Below are 23,660 nucleotides of genomic sequence, written 5' to 3'. Positions count from 1 at the left end.
AAGCATAATGCAAGATCTCTCCTTTCTGTAGTATCTTTACCTTTCAGTATGTGATAACTGGGTTGAACCTGTACGCCTGCATCCTGGTAGAGAACACAAAGTTATTGTGAAGTAATGAGTTTAAACAAAAGTAGACCTCAAAAAAAGTTTTTTTTGTGAGTATTAGTGGACTCCATAATGAAGTCATTAAAACTGCATTAGAGAAAAAAGTCATATTGATTAGGAGTTATGTCCCTGTTTAAATGAAAGACATTTAATCTTTATTTGGCTCTATTTTGGTCTCCACCAGCTTAGAGAAGGAGATCTGTGTAATCAGCTGCCAACCAGGATGAGAGCAGTGAGATTAAACGGGTCATGAAGTGAAACCAGTGATCTTAACTATATAAATTCGCCTTCAACAGATTTTATTATTATCATTCATGTATTAAATGCTTTTAGCGCTTTCAGTGCCTGAGCAGATTGTAACCTCTGCTACTGAGTGTTAGTGAGCAAGCAAGCTAGCTAAGTTTAAGCAGCTGATTAAAAATTTTGACACAAGATACAATAGTAGAAAATATTTTTTTGTGTTATTGTGTATGTATATTGTTCAGGCTCCTGACTAGTTACGAGGTTGTTACTTTATTTATTGTTAAACTAAAGTGTTAAGCACTTATTTTATACTTGCACTTAACATTTCCAGGGAAAGCACTACCTGCGCGACTTTTGTGCGTACATGCTGTGTGTGGATATAATGCTGCTGCTGGTACCGTGTTTCAGTAGAGTCACGCTTTAAATTAAGAAGTATGTCATCGATAACAATAGCTCATTGGCAAAGGATGGAAAATGCTCATCATTTACTTACACTTAGAAAAGCTGCTGGCTGCAAGCCACAAGCATCAATAAACTGTTGCTCAGTATTTTTATTTTATTGGAAATCTTCTTGATATATTATGATATAATTTTTATTATGCTCCTGTGCAAAATAAACCGAGAGGATATTATTGTCATACTGTCCTTCCGTCTGTCCCTGAGGATTTACCTTTGTGGTTCTATAGACTCTAAAACCACAAGGAGCTGAGCCATGAAATTTGACATATGTGTTCTTTACTCTTCAAAGATGTGCAACACGATATTCATACTCCTGGATATTTAGTCCCCTTTGTGCACTTTGGCTGTATTTATCTGAAGTGGAAGGTAAACAGGGAGGATTTCAGGCTATGATATATATATGTCTGTACATATGATATATAACAATACTATGATATACCAATGATGTGCAGCCTCTTTCTCATGCCTGATTGGCTTAGCCTAATCATGTGATCATATTGCACTGTGAGATGGGCTATACCTACTGACCATCGTTGGCTGAAATGGAGAAAGTGGGGATTCCCCATATCTAGCAGCTGACCTCGGTCACTGAACAGTTGGCGGTAGCTGATAGTGAGAAACTGGGGAATCCCAGATTTCCAGGTAAAGAGCCAATCCGTTCATAGGAACATCAGTTCTAGGCTGCAGCCTTATTGATTAGCCTGTGATACCAACTCCTGATTGGCTGAGCATTGTCTAACATGTCGGTCAGGGATGACTCATGGCCATAAATAGTATAGACTATGACTCATCATTGAGCAATATTAAAGCCATACCTACTGCTCAGCAATATTGCTCAAATTTAAGCAACATGGTTGTCTTATATGATTATAGTGATGTTATATATAATGCATTAAATCATCAGATTATGTAGTATGGGTGCATTATGTTGTAACATTCCTTTACACACATGAATATAATATGATTTGAATATGTTTTCTATTATGAAATGGGGCTGTAATGTTATCCTGGCTTCTACATTTATTTAATATTTTCATTAATAGCAGGAGGATATCGCCATCAGTGACGGGTCGTGTTAGGTTACTACAGTAATAGCCAACACAGGGGCGGTTAACTAGTTAGCTGTACTTTGCCTTCACAGCCTATATCTAGCAGGGGTGAGGTGCGTCCAGGTCAACTTTGATTTGATTATATGTATGTATATGCTGCTCTCTTAGTTGTTGTACGACATGCAGTACATACAATAGTGCAACATAATAATGAAGGACTGCAAGCATCATTTATAGCAATGTGAACTGCAGAGTCTGCTGATAGTTGGCTTGTATTTTTATCACAGGGGCATCATTTTGCATAACCAGTAGTTAAGGAATTAAGTGTTGGTTCTTTTTGTATGTTTTTGTCCACTATACATTTATATCCACTCAGAGGCATGAAAAGAAGCTTACAGAAACATTTAAACATTTTAACTCCACTGATTCATTCTGACTGCAGAGGCCAGCTGCTTACATCATAAGAACAGATAAGAACACCATTTAGCCATTATCCTTCCAAGCCTGTATTACCAACGAGGCAAAGCAGGCAGCTGACACGGGGGCCTAGATCCCTAGGACCTGCCTTGGGCCACAGCGTGACACTTTTGGTTTTGGTAATGTAATTAATTAAACATTTGTGTGGAGTGAGCTGGCTGCTGCAGGATTAGCTAAACTAGAGACTTTTGCACATTTACTAATTCATGTAGCGCTCACATGTTGTTTATGTGCCAGTGAAAGTGAATGTTTTGATACAAGAACCACAAAAACTTACACATTAGTGACATGTAGAACTTTTTAGAGCATCCAAAGCAATCAACAATCACAGTGTTTTTCACAGCCAACACAGTGTGATCCCACTACAAGTACTGCATTTTATTCATTTTGCTAGAGACTTCCTGGACTCAATTAAATCACTAAACACTTGATCAGCAGGATTGGCACTAACAGCTAAACACCTTCAGTACAAAACAACTGAACTTCAAGTGAACTGTGACATGAATCCCCACCATAAAAAGCTTCAGTTATCCTCAACACCTATGATTCACTTTACATAGGCTCCTCTGCTGTTGACAGACTGCTTCATTAGTATTCCTGCATAACTAAATCTTTTCTTTGTTGTTTGTCAGAAGCCTGGTTGTAAGAGTGACTCAGAAATCTGACTTACAGAGGAGCAGAAAGGAATGAGATGCCGGCACTCTCTGTGTCAAGCCTGAGTGAGTCATGTGTTAACAACAAATGAAAAGAGAAAGAAAGGGGGAAAAAATGTGTCAGTGCATTTGTCAGGAGTTATGAGGCTTCGATCTCCCCGCCCTACAAGCCTCAATAAATCGGCTCAGTGATTTAAAAGCCATGTAGGCTGTTGTACCAGCAAATGGAATCATATTTTGTCTTTATAGTGGAATAAATAGCAACTATCAGCATGCTAGCCCGGGTGAGGTGTTGGAGCTTCGCAGTGCCGTGGAGTTGAGTGTGAAATGGCTGAACTGACGGATCATTTTGAGCAGCGGTTCCTGATAAACTCAATGATCTAGATAAACCCAAAGAACCTTATCACCCTCATAAAGAATTCTTATGTCACATATGGGTATCTATACATCAGCAATACATCAGCTACACACTATCAGTAGGTAAAGGACGCCACTGTTTTCACTTGCATGCTGTTTCATTACTCATCAGTGTCATCTTCCCTCGGCTCTTACAGCATGTTTCCTTATCTGGCGTGGCGCACTTATCCCCATGTTTATGTATGTGCTACCATTCAGCACCTTAAGCAGGAGGTATCACCTCCTGTGTTTAGCTAAATAGACAAACAGGAAGTGATGCGTCAGACTCTTTGTTCCTTCCTGTAAAGAATATTCACAAACCAACAAAGACGTTTTTGCATGAAAGATGCAGCATTTGTCAGCACTGAGAGCACTCGTCCTAATTAAAATGATTATTTCCTGATAATCAGAAAGAGTGTGAAAGCCAAATTATATAACAGATTTTTCTCATATGCACAATCAGCCTATTCGGTAAAGTACAGCAAACATTTTTGGTGACATCACCAGCCCAACAAGGCTGTAGTGGTTACTGTAACAACATAATCTTAAAGAATTGTTAAAAAATGAAGTAATAAATCAGCACTGTCAGTAACAAATAACACACAGCCTACTGTTTGTCATGATCCTGGGTCTATGACCCAGTGTTTTCAGTTCTGGACTTTCAAGTTTTATGTCTCTATTTGATTCTTGGTTGTTGTAGTTTTTGCAGTTTTGGTATATTTTTGTATCATATCACTGATTTGTTTTTTTGATATTTATATTCCCAGGGTTCTTCTTTTCGTCTGTTCTTGGGTTCTGTTTGTATTTCCTGAGTGTTGCTGCCTCCCTCTGTGTCCCCATGGTTGTCTTTGTGTTTCCCATGTCCAGTTTTGTTCCTCCAATGTAGATGTTCTCTTCCTCAGTGTGCCTACCTTCTCTGTGTTGCAGTTCCTAAGTGTACCTGCTTCCCTGTTGTGTCAAGTCTGTGTCCTGTTTCCATGTCTTCTTCCTGTTTTACTTTGGCGGTCCTGTGGACGTGTATTCAGTTTTGCTTCCCCTGGTCTTGTTTGTGTGCCTCTGTTCACCTGCTTTCCCCGGCTGTTTTCACTCTCCTCTGGTTACCTTTTGTGTGTATATATTGTCTGTGTCTCTTCTTTGTCGTGTTGTTGTCAGTGGGTTCCCCTCACAGTGTGTCTCCTTGCTCTGTATGTTCCTGTTTCCAGCTCAGTGTAGCTGCAATGTATTATTTCCAGTGTGAATCTGCAATAAAGCTACGTTTAAGTTCCAGTCCTGTCCTGTAATCCTGCGTTGGGGTCCAGTTCCTGTGGTTTATGACACTGTTAGTATTGTGTTGCAGTGGTAGCTGAGGAAGTCATGCCTATACCAGTTGGTGACCACCTGGCAGCTACTGGTCACTAGGGACGACCAGTTGTGAGTGGTTGCTGGCGGTTGCTGGCAGTTTCTGTGAAATCACTCGCTGAAACCTGTCATGCAGGCATTGAGACCAGTCAGTGACCCCCAGCAGCCACTGGTCACTAAGGAAAAATAGGCATTAGGTATCGCAACTGGCTGTCAAGTGGTTGCAGGAGACTGCCTACTGTTGCTAGTTAAAATTGGTCGCACAATGGTATATGGTACCACACTGAAAACCTCTTTGTGGTTGCTTTGGTTGCTAGCAGATTACCAAGGCCACCTGTAGTTTATATTGAAGATGGCTGCTGGTCTGCAAACACTCCCCAACTGCTTGCTGATCAGTACTGAAGCTATGAGGAAACATGTTGCTTTGAACACCAAGGCACAACTTTTACTTTTACAGCAGATGTTTTCCATTGTTTCCAGTTCGCATCACATTTTTTCAAGTTTCACTGCCACTCATTGGTTTGCTAGCATGCTGTCTGTGTTAGTTATCGAGTGTTCACAAACAAGTCGGTGTCTTCCATGCAACCTACAGGCGCCCACAGCAATGTCTTACCAGCCAAAGCAATCACAATGAACATTTTGGTGCAGCACCCTCTTTGTGGTCAGTTTCACCCAGCAACAGCCAGCAATCTCCAACCAGTCAGGGAGACCAGTCTCTAGGCCTGTGTGATTGAGGCTTTAGCTAACCAGCTATCTGCAGCCCTTTCTGTCCTGTAATACACTTTGTACCTCCTTCCTGTCTCTCCTCAGTGATAGACAACAGGAAAAAGTAGTTCTGCTAAAACAGTGTATTTTTCTTTTTAGGCAATCTGTGATTCTGACCTCCTTTTAATTTTTTCTTAAAAGAAAGGTAGTCCCTGAATAAAACAGTGAAAGCAATGATGGCTGAAGCTCTTAGCAAGAAACTGTTGGAGAATAGGATAAACACGATAGAAGAATACTGGCTGATATTTGTTTTTAACCTTGCACAGATTGCAACCCTCTCAACATGCTCTCCTTCCCTCTCCTGGCTCATGGGTTTAGGCAACGCAGAGGACACAGCCTAAAGCCCAAATCCAGATCATCATTCAGACTGATTGTTGGATGATTTCTATGTTTCTGTTTAGCAGTGTGATTGTAGCAACAAAGACCAATTGCACCAATGTCAATGTGTAGCAGAAATGAAAGAAAGGAGAACTAAGAAAAAAAGAACTCTTTTAGAAAACAGTGAGCGATTATTGGTCTGTTTTTGACTCTATCTACTTAGCAGGCTAGCAAGCTCAGTTTTGTCTGATGTGATGAGGACTCATAGGAACATTGCTTGTATATAGATTTCTTTTATCCTTACAAATATATTACAGTATACTTTAAAAGACTTTTCACAATGAATTACTGTGACCTTCACCCATCAGGGAGAGCTGACCATGACCAGTGACATGGAGAACCTTCAGAATGCTGTCTTCCTGGACACGGTGCCAGAGAGTTGGACCAAAAGGGCATATCCCTCCATGTGTGGCCTGGCCCTGTGGTTCACTGACCTGCTGGCCAGGATCAGGGAGCTGGAAGCCTGGTCAGCTGACTTCATCTTACCTTCTGTAGTGTGGCTGGCTGGCTTCTTCAACCCCCAGTCTTTCCTCACAGCCATTATGCAGGCTATAGCAAGAAGGTAGGGCTGCTCTGCATTAGGATATAAAAACATGATGGAAACAAACATTTGACCTTTTAACAGGAAATCTGTCGGTGCTTGTGTGGCAGAAATGAGTGGCCCCTGGACAGTATGTGTCTGCAGTGTGATGTCACAAAGAAGAATCGGGAGGACTTCAGTTCTCCACCTCGTGAAGGGGCCTACATACATGGGTTGTACATGGAGGGTGCACGCTGGGACACACAGGTACACGAGTTATCATTGATTTCCTTGTTTGGCTGACTGCCGCAAAGTCACTATGGAAGGTCTATGTACAGAAACAAACACAACACACTTTGACTTGCAAGCGCCTCAGAGAGTGGATTATAGATAGAAGAAAATGAGGTGAGCTGACCCAGAATGCACCTTTAAACTGAGCCAAGTAAAGTCAAGAACATTATTACCCCCCCCGCCCCTCCAAAAAAATAGAGAACCTTCACATTTCCTTTGTGGCTTCATTTTCTGCTTTGCATCCTGCTTGTGTTCAGCTCTTGGAGCACAGCACTTTACTCAGCTTCCCAGAGCTCTATCTATCTCCATACATACAAACTCTGCATATGTGCCCAGCTTTCAAGGTGCATCCCAATAGACTTCTTAATTAGGGAATGTGCAGCGTGTGCACTTGAGCACTTAGATCACCCTTTGGAGGAGTGGTTCCTTTTTTCTTCATTAAACTTGGAGGCACAGGCAAATAGACAGGCAGACATACGGGCCGGGCAGCTTCCACTCATACAACTATCCTCCTCCTCCTCCTCTCAGCCCCAAGGCCAGTTCTGTGCCACTGGCAGGGAGTAGCAGAGAGTGAATAGGAGAGTATGCAGCGCTCCATCTGGACACAGGTCTGTGCAGCAATAAAAGTTAAAGATTTACGATAAACCTGGTCTACATTAATGATCGTTACATTTTATTCACAGAGGCTTCAGATGCCATAGACAGCTAGATACTGTATGTAATAAACACACTATGTGGAATGATGAAAAATGCAGATTTATACAATGAACGGATGTGTGTTTGCGATAGGCACCAGCTATTACTGTCCTGTTTTTATTCTTTTTTTATGTTGTTAGATTAAACAATAAAAGTGGATATCTGCTAGCATAATAACAGTGTAAACACGGACATCAGGTTATTGGTGTTTAACATCTCTTTAGCATGTTACAGCAATTGCAGATGCATTTTGGGCTTTGTCCTCTGAGCTTTCCAAAGTCATCAGGATTTACTTTCATTCCTGAAAGTCACCGTGCACGCACAGAGAAACTTCTGTTTGTCCGGAGCTAATTGTAGAAGGATTAATTAATGAGACAGACCACTCTGTTTCAGAGTGTTTAGAGAGTGTGTATTGTAAGGCAGGGTAGCTTGACTTCAGCTCAGGCTGTCTTGACTTTCACCACTTTTCAAGGGTGCCACAAAACTGTGTTTGGCAAAGTCTAACTTTGCTTATGCCCACCAAGATTAGTCAGCTGGCTTCTTCTCTTTTCTTTCTCCAGGAGAAGATTATTAAATGCAGGCAAAGTTTCCACTGCACCTCAAACTAATTTATGATTTCCTCCAGTTCTGTGAAATGTTCCCGTCTGTGGTTGACTGGGTTGTCATTCCCACTGCATAACTTTTCCCTCCCTCCCTGCCTTACTTCTTCATTTCTTTTCCTTTCAGACTGGCATGATTGTGGACGCCCGTCTGAAAGAGCTCACCCCAGCCATGCCGGTAATGTTCATCAGGGCGATCCCTGTGGACAAACAGGACAACAGAAATGCCTACCAGTGTCCTGTCTATAAGACCCACCAGAGGGGACCCACATACGTATGGACCTTTAACCTGAAGACCAAAGAAAACCCCTCCAAGTGGACCTTAGCTGGTGTGGCTCTGCTTCTACAGATCTAGACGGGGTTAAGATGAATGTGCTGATGGTGCTGACAAAGCGACTGGTTCCGATCTCACTTGGGCAAAATATTTTAAAGTGTGATTGTGTAGGTTGTTGGTCGTAAACCACACGTTTCCGTACTTCAAAGCACTCAGGGGAAGTTTCGCTCCAGCCTTTCTTGGTCTGACTGTGGGCTAGTTTCACAAAGATAGTTTTCTCATAGATAATAAATTCCAGAGATTCACAAAAATAAAGACTCACTAATTTTAAGACAACAATAAGACACCTTACCCCTGGCTAAATAAGCCAATGTTTCTTTGTAGCACTGCTTTATTATGAAGCCAACATGGTGACTGGCTATCAAGTCAGCATAAACATGCCAGCGCTAAAATGTTTGATTTTCTGTGGACTCATGTGTCATGTGTCTTCTGACACTGACCACCGTGTTGTTAACCTTTTCCTGTGGTCCTGCTTTTCTAGTAGACAAACACAGCTGAGCTTTTAAAGAAAGTCTTCATTTACCTCTTATGTATTTCACCGTTGTCCTGCTTAAGATATCCAAGGTCTGAGTGGTTTGTAGAATCAGTGAATTTAGACATCTGTTTGTGTGATCTAACCTATAATAAAAAACTCTTTATGAAACTGGCCACACTAGCGGGGAAGCTAACAGTCATTAGGTAACATTAGTAACCTTACAAGAATATTGTTTTGTGCCAATAATAGTGCTTCACTGAGCTGACTTTATATAAATATTTAACTCAGATTTGCCATAATGTTCCCAATAAACTTGTAGTGTGTTGTATTCTTTGTCACTGAGCCAAATATTTCCACCAGTACCAATCAAAATGGATAATCTGTCATTTCAGACTCACATTTTTTAATTAAAAGAATGTAAGCAGTTAAAGCTCCAGCTAGAAGGGTCATTATGGTAGCATAATAATAAATGCCTGTACAGCCACGAAAGGCTAACTGTAATTATGCCAGCACATTTACTTGCAAGTGCCAATGCTAGCTAAGCCGCTCCTGTCACCTCGTGCTCATCCTGCAGGCTGTCTCCTCAGTCTGCTCGTTTTCAGTTGCAGTCCTTGTAATGACGGTGGTATTTAAAGCCCATCACTCTAGAGATGCTTGGGAAATGACGAGAAATTCAATGTGCCATTATTGTAATACTGTGGCCACAGCGGCTGCCGTTGTGATCATGAGACAACCCTGATTATAAGACGACCTTTCCAATCTCGTGCCTCTAAGCGTAGGACTCACAGAGTGTGTCAGCGTGACACTCGTCCTGTGGGGAAAGTTTCCATAAGATACCTTTGATCAACAAGGAGGAGAGTTTGTCTTTCATATAAGTGACATCAAAAATGTCAACATGTAAAACCCACATTAGCGTATCTTGTAAATCAGTCAGTCTTACTCGCTCTCCTGTCAGGATGTTGAAGAGCTTCAAATCTTTTTTTTTCCTTTTTCTTTCTTTCTGAGCTCATCATCTGTGACAGCTATAATTCTGGGCTGTCTGACAATTTTATTCTGTGCGTTGTTCTTGTATTAAATCTATCAGCAGAGCATAACATAAATTCTTAGTCATTCATTTATTACCTCTGTGACAGCAAAATGCTTTTGAGCTACTGTGCGAACCATACCCCCCCCCCCCCCCCCCCCCCCCCCCCCATTTTCCAGGCTCAATCTGGTCCACTACTTCTCTTATTTAGCCCAGAAACAGCTCAATCTGTTCTGAATTTAGCTGCATGGATATGTTTTTGTGTATGTGTAGGATCACATTCCATCTGACAAAAATTTGTTTAAGAGATGTTAAAAAGGCAACTTTTCCAGAGCTCAGCAACTTGGAAGGGTTGAAAAGTGAAAGGTGAAGCTTTTTTTTGTCTATTACAAGGAATTCAACCCATTTTTAGCCACAAATTTCTATTGATCTGACCGAGCTTTTTTTTTTAATTAGAGGTCTAAAAGGTCTAAATGCTACGTAAGCATCTAAGCTACAAACATGTTTAAATTTAGACCAACTCTCAGAAGTCACAGTCACAGCAAAATGAAACACCCAGATGTTTTTGATTGACTTTCTTTGGTTGTGAAACGGTTGAGATTAGCTGCACGCTAACCGCTCCAGCTGCATAGCATCTTTGTGCTGTTTACATGCTGTGAAATAGGATTTGTGCTCTCCCTTATTTCTTCATTCTTTGAGTATTTTTCACACTTAAATGTTTCAGAACAAACCAATTTTAATGTTAGACAAAGAGAACCAGAATAAATACAAAATGCAGTTTTTAAATACTATTACACTTATTAAGGGAAAAAAGCTTTTTGAGTTTTTGAGCATGAACAGCCAGTTTAAGCAATTAACAGCCCGATGGCAAAGCGCCTCAACCTGATTTAAGTCTGGACTTTGACTCCAAACCCTTCATTTTCTCTTTTCCGAGCCATTGAGGGGTGGATTTGCTCGTGTGTTTTGGATCATTGTCCTCATGTACTTGAGCTTCACAGCAAGACAGATGGTCGGGCATTTTCCATCAGGATTTTCTGGTAGAGAGCAGAAGTCATGGTTCCATCAATTATAGCAAGTTGTCCTGGCCCTGAAGTAGCAAAGCAGCCGCAGACCATCATATGACCACCACCATGTTTGACTGTTGGTATGTTCTTTTATGAAATGCTGTGTTAGTTTTATGCAGATGTAACAGGACACAAACCCTCTAAGAAGTTGAGATTTTGTCTCATTAGTCCACAGAATATTTTCCCAAAAGTCTTCAAGTCATGAAGATGTTCTTTGGCAAATGTGAGATGAAACTTTTGGTCGGCAGTGCCTTCGAAGTTTCCCATGGATGCCATTGTTGCCCGGTCTCTTTCTTATTGTTGAGTCATGAACTCTGACGACTCCTGAATGAGTCGTCAATGTGCTCTTGGAGTAATTTTAGTCGGACGGCCTCTCCTGGGAAGATTCCCCACTGTTCCAAGGTCTCATCATTTGTGGATAATGGTTCTCACTTTGTTTTGCTGGAGTCCCAAAGCCTTAGAAATGGCTTTGAAACCCTTTCCAGACTGATGGATGTCAGTGACTTTGTTGCTCATCTGTTCTTGAGTTTTTTTTAGTTTTTCACTTTTTGTTGTTTGAACCAAATTTCATTGTTTTTTCCTTTTCAGTTAGTTGTTGCTGGGCTGTAGTAAATGGAGTGGTGCTTATACAACGTCTTTCTACTTAAGTTCAGCTCAGAAAGGAAGTGTCATCCGCCCTGTGACACACATTCATGCAGCACTTTTTCTAACATGCACACACTCTAATGGATACATCAGGGGACACTTGAGGTTCAGTAGTAGTTCAGTGCACAAGGACACTTCGACAGAAGCCTGGAGAAGCCAGGGATTGATCCACCAACCTTCCGATTAGTACAATTAGTACGACCCATTATACCACCTGATCCACAACTGCCTTAAATGAAGCCAAGGTGAAAGTGCTAAAAACTGCAGTTCCTCTGTTAGCCATTTGAGGTTGACTCCAAAAGCGAGGCAATCGTTCCCACACGCTCCATGTTAAAATGACCAACTTTACAGCCCTGTGCAATAATTTTCTCTTCTGTGAATAATTTCCCCTACACAACTGTGCAGTGGGTGGCTTGGTTTTCCGACACAGGGGCAGTAAATCATTTTGCATTTACCAACAGGAAGTGACACGTCGCTTCCTGTTGGTGCTTTTAAGCAGGACTAAATGCCAAAGTGTCTCAAACAGCACCGATGGATCTTTTGCAGGTTGCAGCTTTCTGAGGCCTGAAGCTTTATGCTTGCTGATGATCTGTGTGTGAAGAAATTCTGCTAATAAGTATCTGTGAGTCACTGTATGAGGAGGTGTTATTAAAGATGTGGCTGATTGGGGAATATCACAGAATAAATTTAACTATCGGGTGAGTTTAACACTTTCTCACTGAATTCACATCAGTAGAGCTACCTACACTGTGCACGCATATTCTCAGAGCATAATCATATCTTAACTGACCACATATATAAAAATACATATATTTTGTATGTGCAAATATTTTATTCATTTTTACTTTCTTCCAGAAAAGTTAAAGAATAAAGATGCTTTATCTTGCCTCTCCAGATTGCACATGTGGTTTTATTTTCATATACTCTACGATATATCCCATTTGAGTGCCAATGTGCAGTCATTTCGCCTATCTCCTGTTTCCAGTCCCCCAGTCCTGCCTCTTCTTTCCCAGCTCTTTAAACCAACTCTTTCTCCCTCTCTCCTCCTCCTTCCACTTCGCTCCTTTCTTCCTCCCTCCTCTCCATTTGAGATAAAAAAAACCCTCTCCAAAGCAGAAAGTGTGCAATCTCACAGATACACCCATGTACAGACACACACTCTCTCTATAATTTAAAACTCTGTCTTCCTTTCTTTCTTCTTCTCTTGCTGTCTCAGCCGAGGTTCACCAGTGTCGTCTTTATCTGGTTATTGGAGAGCCTTAACAATCCACTGAGAGACAGAGAGACATGAGGAGGAGGTGTGGGGAAGGAGGAGGAGAAAAGCAATGATGCAGGGTTACGTAGGTCTCCCAAAGTACAGCTTCAGGTGTCATTATGAAAATAGATCCTGCTTTGGTGCACAGGCCACTGCAGTGTGGCCCATGGCCTGCAGTGCAGCAGCCGTGCCAGAGATATTCTCTGATGTGGTGTGACATTATCTGACTGACCCTTAGTGAAGCTCAGTCTCCCTCAGTAGCTAATGCTGTATTTGTCAAGCTTTGCATTCTTACACAGAAGATTTTGCTGTCACAATAGTGGCAGCGCTCTGACATCTCACACAAGTAAAGAAAAGCAGGCTTTTAATTTCTAACCAAAGGCCATGTTCATTGTGAGAAGCCATTTTTTTTAGCTGTGTTCTACAAAGTTACAGTTAGATGAAGTGCTGTGTCTCCACTTTATTTCAAGGGTTTTAGAAAAAATATTGAATTAACAGCTGAGAAATTGCAGGCAGGATTTTTGTATATTGATCCTGTTTTCTGCAAAAAGCTCACTTTTTTTAAATGGACAAGTGTGGGCTATTCCTCAATTATTTATTCATAAATTAAGCTGGTTAAAGATCTAGAGATGGTTTCAAGTGTGGTATAAGCATTGGAAGCCATTTCTGTGACTCGAGAACATGTTCAAATGAAGCATGCTAACAAAAAAAACACTGTGACGAGACCTGAGTGTCCATGGAAGACAGCACTGGTGGATGATCACAGGATCCTTTCCTCATTAAAGAAATCCTCTTCACAAAATCCAGCCAACTGAGGAAGACTTCAGGTTACCCATGAACAGAAGCCTTCACAAGACAAAATACTGAAGGTTTACCACAAGCTGCAAACCATTCCTGAGCATCAACAATAAGAGACTAAACAGATTTCTTAAAAAGCCAGACCAGTTGTGGAACAGCATGCTGTATCAGTCTGTACTAGAACCTTTGATCCCTCTATAAATACAGAGGAGGCAGCGTGATGTGGTGTCCAGTGTCGCTGAGCAACTGGATGAATTATGAAGTCCACAGAGCAATACTTTACCACATCTGTAACATACAGAGAAAGTAACCCAGGAGCTTTTCAAAGAAAATGGTGGAAATTTCTGCAGCAGCTGAGCCACTCATATGACCTCAATGGAATCAAGCTGCATTTCACTTTCTAAAGACTGTAAAACTGAAGACATAAAGACAGTAATCTGTTCAAGACATGAACAAACATCTGATGGCAGCCTATCAAAGCGTCACAGAGAGGAAAAACAACCAGTGATTACAAAGGATTTTCAAAATATTAAAATGGTTAATGCAGTATTTTGGTTCCTGAATAAAGCTGAGTGTCTGCACCTTTTTAACCATATATCTGTAAACAAAATGTTTTTTCCACTGATTTTAGCCAGTTTTGGTCTGATACTGGGATTGATACATTATGAGCAGAAAGAAGTACAGCTCTGGCAGAAAATGTCATTATTTTTGGACAGTGACAATCCATAGAGCAGGGGTGTTAAACTCAATCACAGGACGGGCCAAAATTGAAGACAGTCTGAGTCGTGGCTGAACAGGATTAAAAATAATAATGTTAATCAGTAATGTGAATTTGAACGGCCAGAATACAGCAGCATTTTCCTCAACACATAAAATATAAAATTATATTTTTCTTTAAAATTAACATCTGGATAAAATTTAAATATTTCAAGCTGATGAAAAGTTGCAAGTTTTTCAGGTAAAAACTGTGATGTGAATTTCCGCGCTGCACAGTTGGAAAAACGCTGCGTGTGTGCAGCTTATCAGCAAAAAGCGCAGCTGCAGAGCGGTGGAGACCTCTTTTTTTTTGAACAGTCGTAATCACGTGGTCAGGGACATATTAAGGTGCCGTTTACACGAGACCGTTTTCATTTTGAAACGGTGTCGTTTTGATGCGTTTCGGCCTTGCGTTTACACGACAACGGTGTCGTTTTGATGCGTTTCGCCCTTCTGTTTACACGACAACAGAGTGAAAACGATGTGTTTCAGAAACGGGGTCCAGAGTGGAGCGTTTCAGAAACGCACCGGCTTGCGTTTTCGTGTAAACACTTGAAACCGGGGTGATTTGAAAACGCTCGACTCGCACATGCGCACTATGGTCGCGACGGCCAGTTTTTCGCGCACGCGCAAACTGATAAACAGTACTCGCGGATTCACGAGTGCTTCTTATGCTTTTCCTGTGTTTTGACCGTTTTGTAATTCAGCGTTGTGTGCAGCAGCGATCCAACCTCATCATCGGTCCACACAAAACCTCTCACATTGGCCGTTTTGTAAGTAATGAACAATTTGCCGCACTACCTACTGTGTCACTCCACGCATGCGCGTCTTGCGTAAACAAACTGCAAAGAGAAAACCAACGCCAACTTGTGGCCTGGCATGGGAACTACATCGTTTTCATCGTTTCACATGTCCTCGTGTAAACGCGGATCGTTTCTGAAACGCCATCGTGTAAACGAAAGGCTGAAACGCATCAAAACGACACCGTTTCCAGTGAAAACGGCTTCGTGTAAACGGCACCTAAGATGCTTCATTATGTCGCAGAGAAAAGCCAACTCACACCGCCACCTTTCACCCCGGAGCCCTGCTCAGATTTTTCCTTTACTTTTCATGAACTTGACAGATTTCCTCAGGTAGCTCGTTGCACCTGTGTCATGAGCAGAACAGCAGCGTCTCAGTCATCCAGGTGATGGTAGTTTTGAGAGCTTGAAGAAGGCAACTGGACTTCTTTAGGTTGCTGAAGATGTTTCTCCTCTCATCTAAAAGGCTTCTTTACTTCTACAACTGCTGGAGAGTCCCAGGTAATAAACCCTTAGTGGGGGCTGTCCCCTTGGAGGTGGTACTGAAGGCTGTTAACCCACTCGCGACAGCCGGATGGCCGCCCTTTACACTATGGTCACCTGTGTGTTTTTTTTTTTTTTTCTTGAGCTCACCTTCACGCCCTCCGGGTGCCGACCAGTGGGATGCCACAGATTTGGCGCTGCAGTGCTCAACCCAGCCCCTTACTACTTTACTTACAGACCAGGGCTCAGTGTGGTAACGCCGGCCAAGAAGCCAGTTATCCGTAGCGATCTCGGCCGAACACGCGGAAAGTGAACGCCTGGCTCAGTAGCTCCGTGGGTAGTTTAACCTCGCGATGGGATCCAGCTGAGAGGAACGGCCGGGATTCACTAAAGGTAACAACCCTGGACTGGACAGCATGATAAGGCCCCTGGTATGATAAGTGTTTTGGGTGGATTTGACAGTTGAAGGTGGTGTACAGTGTTTGGAAGTGAGGAGTAGATTTGTTTTGATGCTTTTTCTGATAAATGACCTGAAGGACTTTGATGAACTCAAGTATGTGGGCCTAACTGAACTGAATTCCTTGTGTTGATTGACTGTTTTGTTGTGTAACCCCCCCGTTTTGAATATATATATATATATTGTGTGCTTGAATATAACCTGGGTTGTTTTCATTCTGTGTCTGAGGGTGTTAAGTCTTTGTAACTTGTATCCTTTGTGAGGTCTGTGAATCTTAATGTCAGGAGAGAGACCTGGCTGGCACCCCTACAAACTAAACCTAAGCAAACCACCACAGACTACTGATCATATGAGTTGTCACATGAGCCAAGGTGTGAAGAAAGGCATAGGTTAGTCACAGGGCGACAGGTGAAACCTCTGCGAGTCATTGCCCCACTCCTCTAACATCTCAGCTATTGAAGTCACCTGAGGCAAGGTGTGAATGGGGATAGAAACACCTGAGAAGGGATCTCAGGACTGCACTGTAGGTGGCTGATAGCTGTCATAACCCACCACCTTTGTTCAACGATGGTCATATTTACTCCTCTCTCAAGCCATCTGTCTCCTCAGTCCAGAATATGAACAGTGGCATCCTTGAACGAGTGTGCTTTCTCCTTTAAATGCAGCTGTATGACTGAGTCTCGACACCTGTTTTCACTGAGGGGGATGAAAGCCTCGACCTTGAAGTTTACTGGAAACCCACAGAAACTTGGGGTGACAGGGAGAGAATGTTCCCACTGAGGAAGAAAGGAAAGTAAAGGAAAACAGAAGCTCATAAAACATGCTGTTATCCTGACGGGGCCTTCATACACTGTCATTTAACTTGTATTTGGGTGTTTTGTCCCTGGGATGAACCAGTCTGAGGGTGTTGCTAATTCTGGAATATTATGCTTGGAGAAGATTTCTCTGACACGGCTGCTACATAAGGGACGACGGTGTTGATTCATTGGTTATTTTGTTCCCTGGTTGGTGTCTGACATTCTTTCCTGTGCATCTCCACTGATTTAATGAAGGCCAACTTAAAGACGCCCAGTTACCTTTTTTCAAGCTCTCAGTATGAGCAGGACAGAGTGTAAACATGCACCAGTCATAAACTGGGAGGTTAATAAGTTAAAATATAATGGCACAATAAAAATGCAGTCAGCTTCTTGAAAGTAACTAACAGCTTTTTTAGATGCAAACATGAATAATCCCTTTATGGTTATAGTTTTGGAAAGGCTAACCTTAGAAATGTAAACGCTGAGTAGCGTATTATTTATTTTGCAGTGCAGACTCATAATATGATCTTCAAAATGCCCCTGCAGATCAGCACTATCCTGGTGTGACATGAAAAGCCAGATGCATAACGGCTCTCCAGAGCAGTTAATGATGGGGCTTTGCCTGCTACAGCAGCTACAGACCCCTGGTCTCAAAAGGCTAAAAACAGCATGATGATTCATATTTCATATTTCTAGGTGATATGAGTGTTCTTGGCGTGCTACTGAGGAGAATGCTGGAGTCGAAGTCGGGGGTGGGGGGGGTCTATCAAAGGCTTCATGCTCAGAATGGAAAAGAAGGTACCGTTAATCATCTGCTTGTGTGAGATGTCACGCGGTTGCTAGGTTACAGGTCAGTCTAGAGAAGCTACAGAGTGTTATAGAGATGCCTTGGCGTGTATAATGTGTAAGCATGCCGAATTCTAATTTCAGTCAAACGTGATGATTTGATTCCAGAGCTCAGCTATAACGAAGAGCTGTGAAGATGTCTTGAATGGCCATTTTTGTCCGTTACTGTGCTGCAAACATGTCCCAGAAGTTCAGTATCTGCACAAATGATGGGGATGGGCATCCGGTCGGTAATCCTGCGATCCTTCGGTGGCTGCTATCGTTGCTTTCTGTCATGTCTTTCACTGGTCACGTCTGTGCTCTTTTTTGCACTACACCTCCCAGAAACCACTTGACAGCCAGACTGTGTCCACTGCCCATCCTAAAAACTCACATCCCACTCCTTCAGAATGCTGAGAAGTGTGCTGCTGAGACATCTCACTAGCAGTAATTTCCATGACAGGCGTGTTATAAGCTGATAAATAGTACAACGTTTTCTCAGCCTGTAATTCTATCTAACCCATTCTCTCCACTGCTCTGACCTGCAACTCTCAGCCGTGGCAGAATGGCTGGATTAGACACTCAGATTCCTGCTACAGCATTGTAAGCGGGTCTCGTCTCCTCACAGCCTCTGGCTCCTCATATCCTGTCACAGCCAGCAGACTCAGCTGTTATGCAAACCAACTGCGAGAGGAGCAGTTTTTGGCTTTGGCTGGAAACTGGGGTAATTAGCTTTGACAGAGCTGATGAGTTGCTAATTAAATGTTTATCTGAATCTGGCATCTGTCGTAAAACAAATGTCTGTTAGCTGCCTACAATCTGTGGATTATCAGAAATAACTGGGGTTGGGTCCTGCATGCAGGCAGATAAGCGGAGAGGACGGTGTTTTGAGCAGTCGGGCACAAACTAGTCACAACAACAGCACCTACTGTGTGCATGTTAGAAGCTTCAAATGACTCATAATGGCTATGATTATATGATTGTCTCAGTCCACATTCAAGCTGGCACTTGTGTACCAACACAATAAAAATTTTGTCACCAGTATTGTAGCAGTTATAATAATTATTTTCTCATTTACATGAATCACTGAAAATCTCTAATCAAAGCTTGTCTATAATTTGATTTTTGATACATTTATTGAGGTTCAGTAAAGAGTTAATCATCTGTGTTTGTGGTAACATAGAGATTATTTTTATCTTTGAGGGAAACCTTGTTGACAAAATGTCTTTGAGAATACAGTGTAGGAAATAATTATTTGATCCATTGCTGAATTTGTAAGTTTGCTCTCTTATAAAGATAGTTTATGGTAGATTCATTTTAGTGGAGAGAGACAGAATATCAACCAAAAGTCCAGAAAAACACATACATAAAGGTTATGAATTGATTTGCATCTCACTGAGTGAAATGAGTTGATCCCCAAGCAAAACATGACTTAGTATTTAATTCAATTCAATTTTATTTATATACCACCAAATCACAACAGCCACATTTATATTGTAGGTAAAGACCCTACAGTAATTACAGAGAAAACCCAGCAGTCAAAACGACCCCCTATGAGCAGCACTTGGTGACAGTGGGAAGGAAAAACTCCCTTTAACAAGAAGAAACCTCCAGCAGAACCAGGCTCAGGGAGGGGGGGTCATCTGCTGAGGGGGGAGAGAGAGATTAATAATAACTAATGATTACATGAGTGGGGTATAAACAGAGTAAAAAGAGGTGAATGAAAAGAAACACTCAGTGCATCATGGGAACCCCCCATCAGCCTGAGGCTATAGCAGCATAACTAAGGGATGGTTCAGGGTCACCTGATCCAGCCCTAACTATAAGCTTTATCATAAAGGAAAGTTTTAAGCCTAATCTTAAAAATAGAGAGGGTGTCTGTCTCCTGAATCCAAGCTGGGAGCTGGTTCCACAGAAGAGGGGCCTGAAAGCTGAAGGCTCTGCCTCCCATTCTACTCTTAAGTATCCTAGGAACCACAAGTAAGCCAGCAGTCTGAGAGCGAAGTGCTCTGTTGGGGTGATATGGGACTATGAGGTCTTTGAGATAAGAAGGGGTCTGATTATTGAAGTCTTAGTCCAGCCTAGAAGTAATAAATGCATCGATTAGCTTTTCAGCAGATGAGATGTTTCTAATTTTAGAGATACTGTGCAAATAAGAGAAAGCAGTCCTATGTATTTGTTTAATATGTGCATTGAAGGACATATCCTGGTCAGAAATGACTTCAAGATTCCTCAGTTTTCCTAGAGGCTAAGGTAATGCCATCCAGAGTAAGTATCTGGTTTGACACCATGTTTCCAAGATTTGTGGGGCCGAGTACAAGAACTTCAGTTTGATCTGAATTTAGAAGCAGGAAATTAGAGGTCATCCAGGCCTTAATGCCTTTAAGACTTTCCTGCAGTTTAACTAATTGATTTGTGTCATCTGGCTTCATGGATAGATAAAGCTGAGTATCATCTGCATAGTAATGAAAACATATGCTATGCCTTCTAATAATACTACCTAAGGGAAGCATGTATGTAATGTAAATAGAATTGGTCCTAGCACAGAACCCTGTGGAACTAATGTGTGACTCCCCATTTACATGAACAAATTAGAGTCTATTAGATAGAAATGATTCAAACCACTGCAGTGCAGTACCTTTAATACCTATAGCATGTTCTACTCTCTGTAATAAAATATGGTCAGCAGTATTGAACGCTGGACTGAGGTCTAGCAGAACAAGCACAGAGATGAGTCCACTGTCAGAGGCCATAAGAAGATAACTTGTAACCTTCACTAATGCTGTTTCTGTACTGTACTTCAGATAAACCAGTTAGCTGTTTTTTTTTTTTAATTTATTTGATAAAAGGAAAGTTGGAGATTGGCTAAGACAGCTGGGTCACTGATGGCTTTTTAAGTAATGGTTTAATTACTCCCACCTTGAAGGCCTGTAGTACATAGCCAATTAATAAAAATAGACTAATCATAATTAAAATTGAAGCATTTATTAATGGTAGGGCTTGTTTGAGCAGTCTAGTAGGAATGGGGTCTAAATAGACATGTTGATGGTTTGGAGGAAGTAACTATTGAAGTTAACTCAGAAAGATCAATCAAAGAAAGACTGAATAAGTATCAGTAGTATTAAAAGTAACTGTGCATATTGTTACATCTGTGAGATGATTGTGAATTTGTTTCTAATGTCTAAAGTTTTATTTGTGAAGAAATCCATGAAGTCACTACTAGTTAAAGTGAAAGGATTACTCGGCTCTACAGAGCTCTGACTCTTTGTCAGCCTGGCTACAGTGCTGAAAACAAACCTGGGGTTGTTCTTATTTTCTTCAATTAATGATGAGTAGTAAGATGTCCTAGCTTTACGGAGGGCTTTTTTATAGAGCAACAAACTCTTTTTCCAGGCTAAATGAGCATCTTCTAATTTAGTGAGACGCCATTCCCTCTCCAGCTTTCGGGTTATCTGCTTTAAGCTGTGCGTTTGTGAATTATAGCACGGAGTCAGGCACTTCTGATTTGAAGCTTTCCTTTTCAGAGGAGCCACAGTATCCAAAGTTATACGCAGTGAGGATGTAAAACTACTGACGAGATAATCAACCTCACTGGGAGCAGAGTTTAGGTAGCTGCTCTGCACTGTGTTGGCACATGGCACTGAAGAGCATAACAATGAAGGAATTAGATCCTTAAACTTAGTTACAGCACTTTCAGAAAGACTTCTACTGTAATAAAACTTATTCCCCACTGCTGTGTAATCCATTAAAGTAAATGTAAATGTTACTAAGAAATGATCAGACAGGAGGGGGCTTTCAGGGAATACTGTTAAGTCTTCAGTTTCTATGCCATATGTCAGGACAAGATCCAGAGTATGATTAAAGCGGTGGGTGGGCTCCTTTACATTTTGAGAGAAGCCAATTGAATCTAACAATAGGTTAAATGCAGTGTTGAGGCTGTCATTCTCAGCATCTACATGGATGTTAAAATCACCCACTATAATTATTTTATCTGAACTGAGCACTAAATCAGATAAAAAGTCTGAGAAATCAGACAGAAACTCTGAGTAAGGACCAGGTCGATGATAGATAATAACAAATAAAACAGGTTTTTGAATTTTCCAATCAGGGTGGACAAGACTAAGAATTAGTCTGGTTAATTAATAAGCAGGAGTGGAAGATTGCTGCTACTCCTCCTCCTTGGCATGTGCTTCAAGGATTCTAATTCAGGGGTGTCGATTCATTTAACAGGGATTTAGAAGAGAGAGACCTAATGGTTAATAATCCACATTTAACTATTTATTCTTTGGTGCAGTTGAGGAAGCTATATTGTTATTTCTTTGAATTTTTATAGGCTACAATATAAAGCACCTTGAGGTGACAGCTGTTGTAAATTGGCACTATATAAATAAATTTGAATTGAAGTGAACATTTGGGTACTTGTGTAATTTAGCTGTAATTGTGAACACACCTATACAAAAGTATGCAATTTGAGATACAGTACTTTTTTTTTTTTTTTTTTTTTTTTTTTTGATGCTATGACCTGAAATACTGCTGTTGAACTGTATAAGTTTTGCATAATTATGCACTTATTGAGATGAAGATCTTTTACACGGCAGACCTTGACACAAAAAGAAAAAGCGCATCAGGTACAACACAGCACATATCTAAGAGGGACCGAAATAAAATTTTACTTATATCCAGTGTTATGAGAGCAATTTCAAAGTCCTTGCGGATAAAATTACACAGTTTTAGTAGGAGTAGGAGAAGAAAAGAGTTTGTGGCTCTCCTGTTGTTGCTGCTGAGAAACAGGTATAAGTACAATACTGTGTCTCACCTTTGTCCCGCCTCACGTTCCAAATCGCTGCATTTGTCTCCTTTACTTTCATAGTTTCGGGTTGATCCTCTCCAAACAACTTGCACTCACCAGAATAAAGAAGATCAGACCTGCTCAACATGCTAATACAGTCAGTTATTGCCATGCTCTCAGAATAATAAACTTCACAGGGAGTATTAAGAGATGCAAATGGTGCGTTGACATTTTTTTAGACCTGGGTTTTGCTTTGTTGGGAGAGTGCGTGTATATATCATTTAAAAAACGACATAATTTAAAACCCACAACCCTGAAAAGGATAAGCTGAAGAGGATGGATGGATGGATATCATAATTGAACATAATTGAACAGACTTTATATATAAAGTCACAACATTGACTTGCAAGAGTTTTTTTGTATTTGTCTTCAACCAGCAATTTAGTCACAGACTCAAGTGGCCTCAGTTTCGAAGATGTTTCTTGCAAACAGCAAAACAAAATGTGTGAGTATTTTTCAGAATTTAAAGTAGCTCTTTACCCACACCTCCAATCAGGTTTCATTGATTAGCTTCTGTTGAATTAATTAGCCTGGGTTTCACATTTGTTTTCCATCCAGTACCATGAGTGTTTGAATGATATGCAATGCAATATGGTAAATGGTAAATGGACTAGTTCTTATATAGTGCTTTTCTACTCAGTCAGAGCACTCAAAGCGCTTATACAACACGTTTTTACATTTACCCATGCACACCCATTCATACAAGCACTTCCATGTTAACTAAGCTAAGTGCTTTTTTAATTATATAACATCCACACACATTCACACTCCGACGGAACGGTCGGAGAGCAACTTGGGGTTAAGTATCTTGCCCAAGGATACAATATGGAATGGCATTTAATGGAATAGCATTTATATAGCACCTTCCTAGTCAAACTAACCACTCAAAGTGCTTTATACTTCACGCCATATTCAACCATACATCACATAGCATGTTTTATTCTGTACAGTTTAAATGGAAAAGACAAATACAGTGATTTATGTGTTAAAATAGGTTTAAGTTCATGGTTGCTGATGAAAATCTGGATATATTTGAATTAGATGTTCACCATTATTGTGGTAAAAATATTCATGTTAACCATGCAGTATCTATGGATAATAAAATAATAAAAAGCACCAACAATTGAAT

General features: G+C 41.1%; 1 protein-coding gene across 3 annotated transcripts in view; it reads left to right on the top strand.

The window, feature by feature from the left end:
* Positions 1 to 8,324, top strand: part of dnah9 (dynein, axonemal, heavy chain 9) — a 173,357-nt gene extending 165,033 nt beyond the window's left edge. For all 3 annotated transcript variants that reach the window (XM_030754457.1, XM_030754458.1, XM_030754456.1), the window contains 3 exons: positions 6,172 to 6,425; positions 6,515 to 6,650; positions 8,097 to 8,324. In XM_030754457.1, coding sequence (XP_030610317.1) covers positions 6,172 to 6,425; positions 6,515 to 6,650; positions 8,097 to 8,324 — 618 coding nt within the window. The remainder of the gene's footprint in view (positions 1 to 6,171; positions 6,426 to 6,514; positions 6,651 to 8,096) is intronic.
* The last annotated feature ends 15,336 nt before the right edge of the window (positions 8,325 to 23,660 follow it).

Source organism: Archocentrus centrarchus, chromosome 19, assembly GCF_007364275.1.
Source record: "Archocentrus centrarchus isolate MPI-CPG fArcCen1 chromosome 19, fArcCen1, whole genome shotgun sequence".
Classification (NCBI taxonomy): Eukaryota; Metazoa; Chordata; class Actinopteri; order Cichliformes; family Cichlidae; genus Archocentrus; species Archocentrus centrarchus.
Note: the sequence above shows the minus strand (reverse complement) of the source record. Positions and strands in the feature narration are given on the sequence as shown.